The 12,129-nt window shown below is 47.7% G+C and overlaps 1 protein-coding gene across 1 annotated transcript in view; it reads left to right on the forward strand.

Moving 5' to 3' along the window:
• The window catches only part of DSCAML1 (DS cell adhesion molecule like 1), a 241,203-nt gene that overhangs the window by 208,948 nt on the left and 20,126 nt on the right, over positions 1-12,129 (forward strand). Inside the window, 3 exon segments of the mRNA XM_049778199.1 lie at positions 7,182-7,422; positions 10,202-10,348; positions 11,307-11,462. Coding sequence (XP_049634156.1) covers positions 7,182-7,422; positions 10,202-10,348; positions 11,307-11,462 — 544 coding nt within the window.

Genomic DNA, 12,129 nt, shown 5'->3' on the forward strand with positions numbered 1-12,129 from the left:
AGGTGATGTTGGCTTCATAAAAGCTGTTTGGGAGTGTTCCCGTTTTTTCAATTTCATGAAAGAGCCTGGCTAGGATTGGTAGTAGCTCCTCTTGAAAGATTTGAAAAAATTCATTAGGAAATCCATCTGGGCCTGGGCTTTTCTTTTTGGGCAGATGTTTGATTACAGTTTCAATTTCCTCGGTAGTGTTGGGAGTGTTTAGATATGCTACATCCTCCTTACTTACTGTGGAAAGTTATGTGTCCAAGAATGTTTCCATTTCTTCTAGGTTCTCATGTTTAGTAGCATAAAATTTCTCAAAGTAGTCTCTGATTACCCTTTGGATCTCTGCAATATCTGTCGTGATCTCCCCCTTTTTATTTCTTTTTGTTGATGTTGTTTTGTTTTGTTTTTTGGGGGCCACACTCGACTGTGCTCAGTGGTTACTCCTGGCTATCTGCTCAGAAATAGCTTCTGGCAGGCACGGGGGACCATATGGGACACCGGGATTTGAACCAACCACCTTAGGTCCTGGATTGGCTGCTTGCAAGGCAAATGCCACTGTGCTATCTCTCCGGCCCCTCTCCCTTTTTATTTCTAATACGGGTTATCAAGTTTCTCTCTCTCTCTCTCTTTCTTTGTGAGTTTTGCCAATGGTCTATCAATCTTGTTTATTTTTTCAAAGAACCAACTTCTGCTTTTGTTGATCTTTCAGATTGTTTTTCTGTTTTCCACTTCATTGATTTCTGCTTTCAACTTTGTTATTTCCTCTGTCTCCCTATTTTTGGTTTCTTTTGTTGGTCATTTTCTAATTTTTTGAGCTGCGTCATTAAGTTATTCAAGTATGCCCCTTCTTCCTTCCTGATGTGTGCTTGTAGAGCTATAAATTTTCCTCTCAGGACCGCTCTTGCTGTGTCCCATAGATTCTGGCAGTTTGTGTCTTCATTATCATGTGTTTCCAGGAAAGTTTTGATTTCCTTTTTGAGTTGATCTCAGACCCACTAGTTGTTCAGTAGCAGGGTGTTTAATTTCCAATTGTTAAAGTTTTTCTTTTGTGTGCCTTTGTAGTTCACATCTAATTTCAGAGCCTTGTGGTCAGCAAAGGTAGCCTGCAAGATTTCTATCCTCTTGATTTTATGGAGGTATGTTTTATGTGTCAGCATGTAGTCTATCCTGGAGAATGACCCATGTACATTGGAGAAGAATGTGTATCCAGGTTTTTTGGGATGGAGTGTCTTATATATATATCTACTAGTCCTCTTTTTTCCATTACTCTTTTCAGGGCTAGTATGTTTTTGTTGGGTTTCAGTCTGGTTGACCTATCAAGTGTTGACAGGGCCATGTTGAGGTCTCCCACAATTATTGTGTTATTATTGATGTCTTCTTTTAGATTTGTCAGTAACTGTATAGATAATTTGCTGGTCTCTCATTGGGTGCATATATATTTAATAGTCTGATATCTCTTGATTAGTACATAGTGTCCATCTTTGTCCCTTACCACTTTTCTGAGTATAAAGTTGGTGTCATCAGATATTAATATGGCCAACCCCAGCTTTTTTGAGGGTGTTGTTTGCTTGGATGATTTTCCTCCAGCCTTTGATTTTGTGTCTATGTTTCTTCTGACTATTCAGGTGTGTTTCTTGTAGGCAGCAGAAGGTTGGATTCATCTTTTTGACCCATTTTGCCACTCTGTGTCTTTTAATTGGTGAATTTAATCTATTTACATTGAGGGAGATGATTGTTACAGGATTTAATGTCATCTTTGTAGATAAGTTTGCTGTGTCTGTTGGTCTCTCTTGTCTTAAAGTAGACCTGTCAGTTTTTCCTTTAAGGCTGGTTTTTTATCTGTGAAGTTTCTGAGCTGTTGTTTATCCATGAAGCTGTGTATTCTTCCTTCAAACCTGAATGTGAGTCAGGCTGGGTGCAGTATTCTTGGTGAGGCATTCATTTCATTCAGTCTTGTCACAATATCCCACCACTGTCTTCTGGCCTTGAGAGTTTCTTGTGACATGTCTGCTGTAAGTCTTAGGAATGCTCCTTTAAATGTAATTTCCCTTTTTGATCTTGCTGCTTTCAGTATTCTATCTCTATCTGTGGGATTTGTCATTGTAACGAGGATGTGTCTTGGGGTGTTTTTCTTTGGGTCTCTTTTAGCTGGTACTCTTTGGGCATGCAGGATTTGATTGCATATAGTCTTTAACTCTGGGAGTATCTCTTGGATGATGTCTTTGACAGTTGATTCTTCCTGGAGATTTCCTACCTGGGTCTCTGGGACTCCAATGATTCTTATGTTTCTGTTGAGTTTATAAAAGACTTCTATTTTCATCTGTTCACATTCCTTGAGTACTTTTTCCATTGCCTGATCGTTTGTCTCAAGGTTCTTTTCCAATTTCTCCTGCTGTGTTGAGTTTTTCTGCATCTCATCTTCCAGTACTCCAATTCTCTCCTTAGCTGCTGTTACCCTGCTGGCGAGGCCATCCATTGAGGTTTTCAGTTGAGCTACCGTGTTTTTTAGATCTGTTGTTTCAGTTTGGAGTTTTCTGATTTCTGACTTTGTGTTCTGTTCAGATCAATCTATGCTTTCTTTGAGTTCTACAAACATCTTCCATATTGCTATTTTAAGTTCCTTATCCTAGAGGTTAATCAGATGGGTGGAATTTTTTAGGTCATCCGAGCTATCGTCTTCATTCTCTGTGTATGGTGTTTGCCTGCAAGGTTTCATTGTCACACTTGTAGCGTGGTTTTTCCTGCATGTTCATTGGTTAGAAAGAGTGTGCAAAAAAAAAAAAAAAAAAAAGAAAGAGTGTGCAGCGGCAAAGCGAAGCCGAGAGGCCGCGCTCTTCTGCTGCCTCTAGTTGACAGTTTTTTGGGGGTGTGCTCCCTAGGCCTCTGAGGAGACCTTCAGGTATTCAAGAAACACAGACAGGCACGGGACAGATTTCCCTCGAAGTCCTCAGAGTGATCAAAGGCACAGCAGGGTGGAGCCTCCGCAGGCCAGAGAGCTCAGCTTATTGATTGGCGACCCCCACAGCCAGACTTTACTCAGTGGGCAGCTTCAAAATGCAGTTTTTTGGGGGTGCGCTCCTTAGGCCTCTGAGGAGACCTTCAGGTATTCAAGAAACACCCAGAGTTTACTTCTAAAAGCCACGCTGACTCGGCTGCTAGGACACTTGAGGAAATCTGGAAGGAGGGGGAGCAGGAAGGAATGAGAATGTAACAGGCAAGACATTCAGCAACCAGTTCTGACTTGGGGTCGATGAAAACTTAGAGAAAGATTTATCTTGCCAAAGTCCCATAATGAAAAATGAAATTGATTAGAAAGTTAGAACTTCAGAATGAACCAACCCGTCAATAAATTTGGGGCTGACTTCTCAGGGGATTTTTTTTTTCAGCACTGAGAAACAGATTAATGAAAAATAAAGATTCACTCGAAAGATAAGTCACTTCATTTTAAGACTTTCCACGAGATGGATCACCCCTGCTTTATGACATAAATTTGCAATCAGCCCTATTGATTTCTTAATGCTTCAGAGAAATATTGTTAAGATTGATTTAAATCCTGAATGTGCATGCATGGAGGGGTAAGGAGTGGTTGGTTAGAGGGTTCGGGAGAAATGAGAGAGTGGGAGAAGAAAGTGGAAAGGAAAAGGAAGGATGGGAAAATGATCTGTCAAGTTCTGAATGAACATAGATGCATGTATATGTGTGATGTGTGTATGTATGTATGAAGCCAGGAGCTCTGGGATGCCTCTCCAAGCCCTATGTAAGTTTGTGCTGATGAGAGTGAAAGTTGGGTTTGCATGTCTGAGTCAGTCTATTTAAGTCTTTGGGTGTATCCACAGTGACGTTGTGTAAAATTATATTTATCCAATGTGTCTCTGTATGTTACATACAATATGAGTGCATGTGCCTCCGAGTGAAGATCAGCGTCAGGTTCTAGAATGAACCCCTACATCTCTGGTCAGTGTCTGTGTTAGGCACAGTTAGGCAGTGCAAATGCAAAGCCCCAATGCAGAAGTGTTGCTACTTACAGAACCAGCCAACAGGACCAGCTAAGCACAGAAAGCAACATTATTCAGACATTAACAAAGTCAAGTCAATTAAAAACACTCAAATACGCACACACATGCACACCTATTTCTTGAGCTCAACACAATTACATTAAATGAAAAACTTCATTTTATTGAGTCAATAGTGAGCTTTAAAATGCAGTTCATTTAAAAGTGTTCATTGAATTAAAAAAAAACAGGGTTGTTTTTACTAACTTAATTGTTTTGTATCTCACTGTTTTACAACAATAAAAGGTGGGCTTTTAAATAGATTCCATTGTCTCTGAAACCTGAATCAAGCTCTTTTTCTAGGGGCTAGGTGGGTGTTCGGGCCCCTTGTTCAAAGAGCTGTTTCTATTTGTGGGTCTTAATATACCTGGCTGTGGAGAGGAGTGTAGGTCGGGGTGCTTGCCTTTATTGCCTGGGTAATGTGTGTGTGTTTTGTTGTTTTTTGGGGGGGTTTTTTTTTGGTTTTTTTTTTTTTTTGGTTTTTGGGCCACACCCGGCGGTGCTCAGGCAGGCACGGGGGGGGGGGGGGGGAGGGAGCATATGGGACACCGGGATTCGAACCAACCACCTTTGGTCCTGGATCGGCTGCTTGCAAGGCAAACACCACTGTGCTATCTCTCCGGGCCCAGTGTGTGTGTTTTTGGTGTGGTGTGACCATCACCACCCTCAGCTCCAAATTTCATGTGAGAGAGATGGAATCCAAAGTCAGAGATGCTGGTTTGTGTCTGGATTAGAGTTAAAGGGGGAAGGCTCCTACAGTCCCCAGATGACAGAGGCTTTTTCACTCCACTGTCACCTGGGATTAGGCCCTCACTTATGGCAGTCTCACCCAAGCCCAGAAATGCAACCTCCTCATTGTGTGTCTTTGTGCATTCTGTTCATGCCTCCACCCTCCATACACCCCAGTTTCCAACTAGGGCAGCCCAGGACTGCAATGATCTAGGAGGAACTAGGATATGGAATTCAAAGACAAATTTTCCTTCAGCATCATACAAAGGCACACTATTTGCTCATGTTATCTTTGCCCTTTTTTTTTTCTTTTTTTTTTTTTTCGGTTTTTGGGTCACACCCGGCAGTGCTCAGGGGTTACTCCTGGCTGTCTGCTCAGAAATAGCTCCTGGCAGGCACGGGGGACCATATGGGACACCGGGATTTGAACCAACCACCTTTGGTCCTGGATCGGCTGCTTGCAAGGCAAACGCCACTGTGCTATCTCTCCGGGCCCTAGGCCTTTTTTTTTAGATGTGTGTGATTTAGGGGTTACATAGGCAGTGCTCAGGGGAATCACTGGGCACCAGGGATTGACCTCAGGACTCCTGCATGCGAGAGTACGTGCTCCAGCCCTTTGAGCCACCTCTCTGGCTCTCTGTTTTCCATTTGAGTGGCAGTTAAGTTTATATTCAGTATCATGGTGTGACCATCACCACCATTGGCTTCCAGAAGTTTCCCCTTATTAAATATCGGCCTTCTCTTCAGTAGGCAAATTCTGTCCTAATTTCTGTCTTTCAGACCTCACCTCTTCCTGCTGCCTCAGAAAACATCGCCTACAATTTTGTCCTCTGGTGTCTGACTTATTTTACTCAGCACTGTGTTTTGGGGTTCATCTTGCTGAAGCCCATGTTAGAATTCCCTTCCTTTTCCAGACAGAATTCTCTTCTTTTGCATGACTGTTGGAATGCATTTCTTTCCTCCCCATCAATCACTTGTCCTTTGGGTTCTTTCTACCTTTTGTCTAGTGTGAATAATACTGCTGGGAATATAGGGGAAATGTATGCAGATAACTGTAGGACCACTTGCAGTTCTTGGAATTCTGGACCAAGGAGCAAAATTGCTGACTTCTACAGGAGATCTGTGCTGAGTTTGGCAGCAGCCTCAGGTTGCTTGCTGCACCCTTCGCCTGCCCCTCCAGCAGCACCCCCATTCTCCTTGTCTGCACCCCAACAGGGTTTTAGAAGACCCCTCCTAGTGCTGTGAAGTGGTATCTCAGCAATCTTCAAACATCTGCTGCTCATCTCCCTTTCCACTGGTTCCTTCATGTCTGCTGTTCCATTTCTCTCAGTCCCATGTGCCCATGTCAAATGAAATCCCCTCTCCTCCATCCATCCACCCTTTTATCCACTCATCTATCCATCCATGCATCCATCTATTCACCCATTCATCTACACATCCATTAATCTGTCTATCCATCCACCAATCCACCCATCCATCCCTCTACCCATTCATCTACTCATCCATCCATCCATCTATCTACCCATCTTTCTATTTAACCCCACCACTCATTCATCCACTCAGCATGGATCAAGGACTCTACTTTCCTGGCCATGTCTGGTTGTGAGCATCTAGCAGTAAACAGCCAACTCTCTTCAGCCTCATGGTGTTTCTCTTGAAGTGGGAACAGGCACCTAACTGAAATGTATAGGAACTGATGCTAACTAAGAGCAGTGGGAAAAGTCAAATCCAGGATTTCTGACAGCTTCTAAAAGGCCTCTGAGAGGGACATTTCAACAACTGCAGAAGGGAGGCAAGGTGTGTGGCTCTCTGAGGAAAGGAGGTCTTCCTGAGATGGGGGAGTTCCTGATAGAACAGCATGAGGCCAGTGGCTGGATCTTGGGAAAAACAGGGAAGAGGCAGAGAGGAAAGAAACTCAAGAGACACTCTGGATAGATTTTAAGTTTTATTTTTATTTTGTTTTTTTGGGTGACTCCCACACTTAGTAGTGCTTGGGTCACACCTGACTCTGGGCTTAGGAATTACTCCTAGCAGTGCTTAAGAAACATGTGATGTCAGAGATCAATCTAAGGTTGGCTGCCTGTAAGGTATATGCTTTAGCCCTCATCCTCTCTCTCTCTCTCTGGGCCCCAAGTTTAGTTAAGAACATTATCCCAGAAATCAGGGAGATAGCAAAGGATTGGCAAGCACAGGATCCCGATTGGATCTCAGGTACAACATCAACCCCTGAATATCTCTGTGATTGATGTCGTTGGCCCCTGAAAGCACTCTTGGGCCTTCACCTTGAACCACCACCCTGTTGGCCCAGAAGTGCCAGGAGTGGCCCTGTAGACACCTGAGTATGGCTCAGGAGCCCCCAAAAAATCATCCTGAGGTGATGGTGTCTGTCTCCCCCCCTCACACCCATACCCATAGGCCCCCAAGAAGGAGCTGCAGAATGGTGTGATCCGGGGCTACCAGATCGGCTACCGAGAGAACAGCCCAGGCAGCAGTGGGCAGTACAGCATTGTAGAGATGAAGGCCACAGGGGACAGCGAGGTCTATACCCTGGACAACCTCAAGAAGTTCGCCCAGTATGGGGTGGTAGTACAGGCCTTCAACCGGGCCGGCACAGGGCCCTCGTCCAGTGAGATCAACGCTACCACACTGGAGGATGGTGAGAACAGCAGAAGGTTGGCTGGGGCAGAGCCAGGACTGCCATGGGGGCGGTTCACACAGGCATGCCCTCCAACCCTACTTGCCTAGGGGCTCCCCCATAGCACCCCAGGCTGCTCAGTCTCGCTGACCTGATGTGTAGCCCTCTCTGCCCACACCCTGGCCACCTGGCTGCACCCCTGGTGGGTCCTGACCTGACCCCCAGCCAGACCTTGACCCCATGTTCTATTCCTTCGCCCCTACTCCACTCCTTCTTCTGTTCCTGCACTCCCTGCCCCACCCCTAGGTGAATAAATACAAGAGGTTCATCCTCCTCTGCATAAGGGATCCTGAAGGAGACTGCAGAGTTGAGAAGCCCCAGGTGATGAGGCAGAGGAGCTCAAGGGCCCTTGTGAAAATTTGAAGACAGGAGAGGATTCTCCCATGAGTCCAGTGCTCCAGGAGTGGGAGGGGGTATAGGGGTGAAAGGGGACAGAAACACAGGGAGAGAGGAGGCAGCAATGAGCACAGCCTCCCCACCAGAGGCCCTACACTCCCAGGATTCAGAGACCAATCCCCCGCCCTCTAAGCTCCCTGATCCCATCCTTCTTCCTGGTCACCACTTTCGGGGAGCCAAGATTGGGTAGGTGCTTGACCAAGGTCCACTCACAGGGGATGCAGCTGGGGAGCAGTTGCCAGGTGTCTCCAGCAGTGTGCCCGGCAATAAGCCCCATCCACCCAAGACCTCACCAGGGCAACAGCCAGTCTGGCAAACCAGGACAATCACTCATGCTCATGGCCTAGCTGAATCTCCATCCCGGAGAGGAGACCCAGCTGCAGAGTCCTTTTTTTTATCTTTTTCTTTTCTTTTTTTTTTTTTTCCTTCAGAACAAAGGAGGAAAAGGGAAAGAAAGTTTCCCGCGGCAGCGCTCTGCAGTTTTTCATACTTAATTAAGGCCCTCGTTAGCCTGTCAGATCCTGATGGTTCCCTGGCAATATTAGCGCTCCTCCCGGGGTATTCAAGGGCCCCTGCTTTAGCAATAGTGTCTTTTCCATAATTATATTACCTTCATTTTGTTCGAACGGGCGATCTGTATTAGTTTATTACACTGGGTCCCTAATTACATGGTGCTTATATTTTTACACCTAAGTAATATGAAACAATAATCATTCTCAAAGAGGGTCGTTAGGATGATGTATTATCATTTAAATGCTCGTAAAAATTAGAGTTGCCTCTCGTGGGGCGATGGGATCTAATTACCTTCCACCCAGCCCGGGTCTCCTCACTCCCTCTTCGTGCCCAGCGTCCCTGGCCTCTGCCGTGGCCTCTCCCGTGGCCTGTGGCTCCAGCTGCATTCCTAAAAGTTCTCCCCATGGACAGATGCTCAAATACTGGCCCCGCCTCACCCCCATGCCTGCCTTGCAGAAAGAGCAGGGCAATGGGTGGAGCTCAGCAAAAAGGTGGGGGCAGGAAGACCCCCCCCTCTGCTGGCCTTGGGGAGCATTTCCCCATGTGACAGGCAGGTTAGTGTGTTGGCAAGTGGGGAACTGAGGAAAAGAGAATAGCAATCTGGGAAGTGATAGCCCTTCCTATCATCGGGGTCATTGGGATACTCGACCTTTAGCTCGGCACAAGCTCCCAAGGGTCCTCAGAGCCAGGATTCTGCTCAGAGCCCCCAGACAGCTAACATAGAAAGGCTCTGTCAGCACTCGGAAGAGTTGGTCCACCAGTACATACACTGTCCAGGCTTCACGCACCCAAGTGTCTTGGGGCCCCACTAAGTCACCTAGTGTTGCAAGTCAGCCCCTGAAGAGGTTGACTGATGGAGGGATGGAGGATGAGGTCTTTCCCCTCCAGCTCAGAGCACGCGTCTGCCACCCTGTCCAGCCGACAGTTCTGAGGTGAAACGGCGGGTAAACAGCTCGCAGACAGTCAGGCTTGTGGAAATATTAGCTTTATTCGGTGGACAAGACTGAAGTCCAAAGACTCAGCATAAGTTCCAGCAAAAAGCCTCTCACCTTCCACAGACCCTTGTTTTTATCCCCCAGAATCAGGTACCACCCAATGGTGGGATCAGATACCACCCAATGGTGGAAGCAGAATCAGGTACCACCCTAGGATGGGGGCAGAATGTCAGGTCACACCCTAGGATAGGGCACAATCACCTATCAGGGTAGGGTCAGTAACATAATAATCCCCTAAAATATTTATATACACAACAATTCCCCCATTTGTTTAGGGTAGGGTCAGTAATATAATAATCCCAAAAATATTTACATACACAACAACCTAGAACTAGGGATGTGGAGCCTGGACATGTCCTGGAGAGCACAGAGCCACTGCCAAAATCTCATACTCTCTATTTGGGGGGTCACACCCGGCAGCGCTCAGGGATTACTCCTGGCTCTATGCTCAGAAATCACTCCTGGCAGGCTTGGGGGACCATATGGGATGCCGGGATTCGAACCACCATCCTTCTGCATGAAAGGCAAACGCCCTACCTCCATGCTATCTCTCCGGCCCCTAATTTTTTATTGAAGGGGAGAACTACACCCAGTTGTGCACGGGGCTGCTCTGGGCTCTGGGCTTAACCTGTACTCCCGGTGGGAATACATGCTGCACTCAGGTTGATGTCTTCCTTCCACCCAATTCTCTCTTTGGGTCCCCTGCCCCAGCCCATTCCCCCAGGGGCTTACTGAGTCAGGCGTCCTTTCTCTGGTCTCCCCTGAAGCTCAGCAGGGACGCTCAAATCAGGACCTTCCCACCCTGAATGCACCCTTTGGTTCTCCCTGTCCCACAGTGCCCAGCCAACCTCCTGAGAATGTGCGAGCCCTATCCATCACCTCCGACGTGGCGGTCATCTCCTGGTCTGAGCCCCCACGCAGCACCCTCAATGGGGTCCTCAAAGGCTACCGGGTCATCTTCTGGTCTCTTTGCGTTGATGGAGGTGAGTCTGCAAGAACGGAAATGGGTTGTTGGCAGAGGGGACACTCTGGGATGAGCATAGGACAGTGCAGATCCCTCCCAGCACACACTGTTCCAGTCAGAGTCAGGGCCCGGCATGGCATCTCAGTCACCTTCTGGGGACCCCTGCTCTTCTGGATAAGCATATTCAGGATTAGGAAGCAGTTTGGCTCTAGTGGTCAGTTAGAAGCCGCAAAGCCCATGTCTAGTGTGAGTGGAGATCTGCCAGGACTCCCACACCACTGGCCCCTCAAGAAATTATTTCAGTTTCCCCAAACCCTGCCAGAAAGAGGGCCAGAGTGACAGCACAGTGGATAGGGAATTTGCCTTGCACATGCCAACAAAAAAACCCATATGGTCTCCTGAGCCTGCCAGGAGTGATTCCTGAGTGCAAAGTCAGGAGTAACCCCTGAACACACCCAGGTGTGGCAAAGGAAGGAAGGAAGGGAGGGAGAGAGGGAGGGAGGGAGGAAAGAAGGAAGGCCAGGAAAAACTCAGGACAACCAATCCAGGAGGGCTGGGTTTCTAATACCTGCTGAGAGTCCAGGCATTGTGTCCCCAAGGATTCGTGCTGCCAGGCTGGGGCAGATGGCCCCACATTTCCAGGAGGACTTCCCTCTGGGCCTGGGAGCTGCCCTGACCCTCCAAGTGGGGTCCCCAAAAGTGGCCATGGAGTGGATGTTGGCTTGAGGTCAGCTGGGGGCTAGAGTCATGCCACTTACCCTTTGGGGCTACATGGAGAATGGATCCCCCAGAGCACCCCCAGGACACCTTGAAATTAAGAAATTCCCTCATTTCTAGCCTTGAGGAGTCAGAGCAGGTAGAGATGGGTGGTGCAGGGATGGCCAGGTAGGGAGGAGGGGCAAGCCTCAGGGGTGGGGCGATGGGTGGGGCCTCCAGGCCAGGCAGCCTGGGTGCTCAGACCACTGTGCCCTACGCAGAATGGGGCGAGATGCAGAACATCACCACCACGCGGGAGCGGGTAGAGCTGCGGGGCATGGAGAAGTTCACCAACTACAGCGTGCAGGTCCTGGCCTACACACAGGCGGGCGATGGCGTGCGCAGTGGGGTGCTCTACATCCAAACCAAGGAAGATGGTGAGTCCCCCTTGCCACTGAGTCCCCAGGACATCAGGGACTCAAGAGTCTGGGACTGACCCCTCTCAGAAGAGAACCGTAGTCTGAAAGGCTACGTGGCTACCTTCCCCCCAAAATCCTTGGTTCTTTTCGCCCTACACCATATGGTGAAGAAGCATCTGGTTGAGAATTGTCCAGAACAAGAAGGAAGCCATGAGCACTGGGGCCCCATTGAACAAGAGGTCTCGAGCCAGGTCGCTTGTGTGGGTTTGTTTTCTCCTCTGTTACCTCTGCTCTCATCAGCCCACTTGCCTATGTCAACAAAAGGGGCCAACTCTAGTCAGACAAAGCGGGGTTCCCGGGAAGCAGAGCCGTCTCCTCCTGTGGGGTTTCCGGGATTCAACCTCACTTCCCATTGACCAGGGTAGCCTCTGGCTTAGCCTATCACCGAAGGGGCATGGCATTGCCATGGTGACATCCTAATGGGTTTCTAAGTAGAAGATACCAGAGTAGCAGCAGTGAAGGTGAAGGGAAACCAAGTTTAGAGAATCTCCAGAAATGGAAGACTGGGTAACGCCAACCTACCCTTCTTGCCAAGTATACTAATCTGGGTGAAATATTTAAAAACACCTGCTCTGTTGGAGAAATTGTACAGGGGTTAAGACGTTTGAATTGTAGGTGGTTGACT

Source organism: Suncus etruscus, chromosome 8 (assembly GCF_024139225.1).
Source record: "Suncus etruscus isolate mSunEtr1 chromosome 8, mSunEtr1.pri.cur, whole genome shotgun sequence".
In the NCBI taxonomy this organism is placed as follows: Eukaryota; Metazoa; Chordata; class Mammalia; order Eulipotyphla; family Soricidae; genus Suncus; species Suncus etruscus.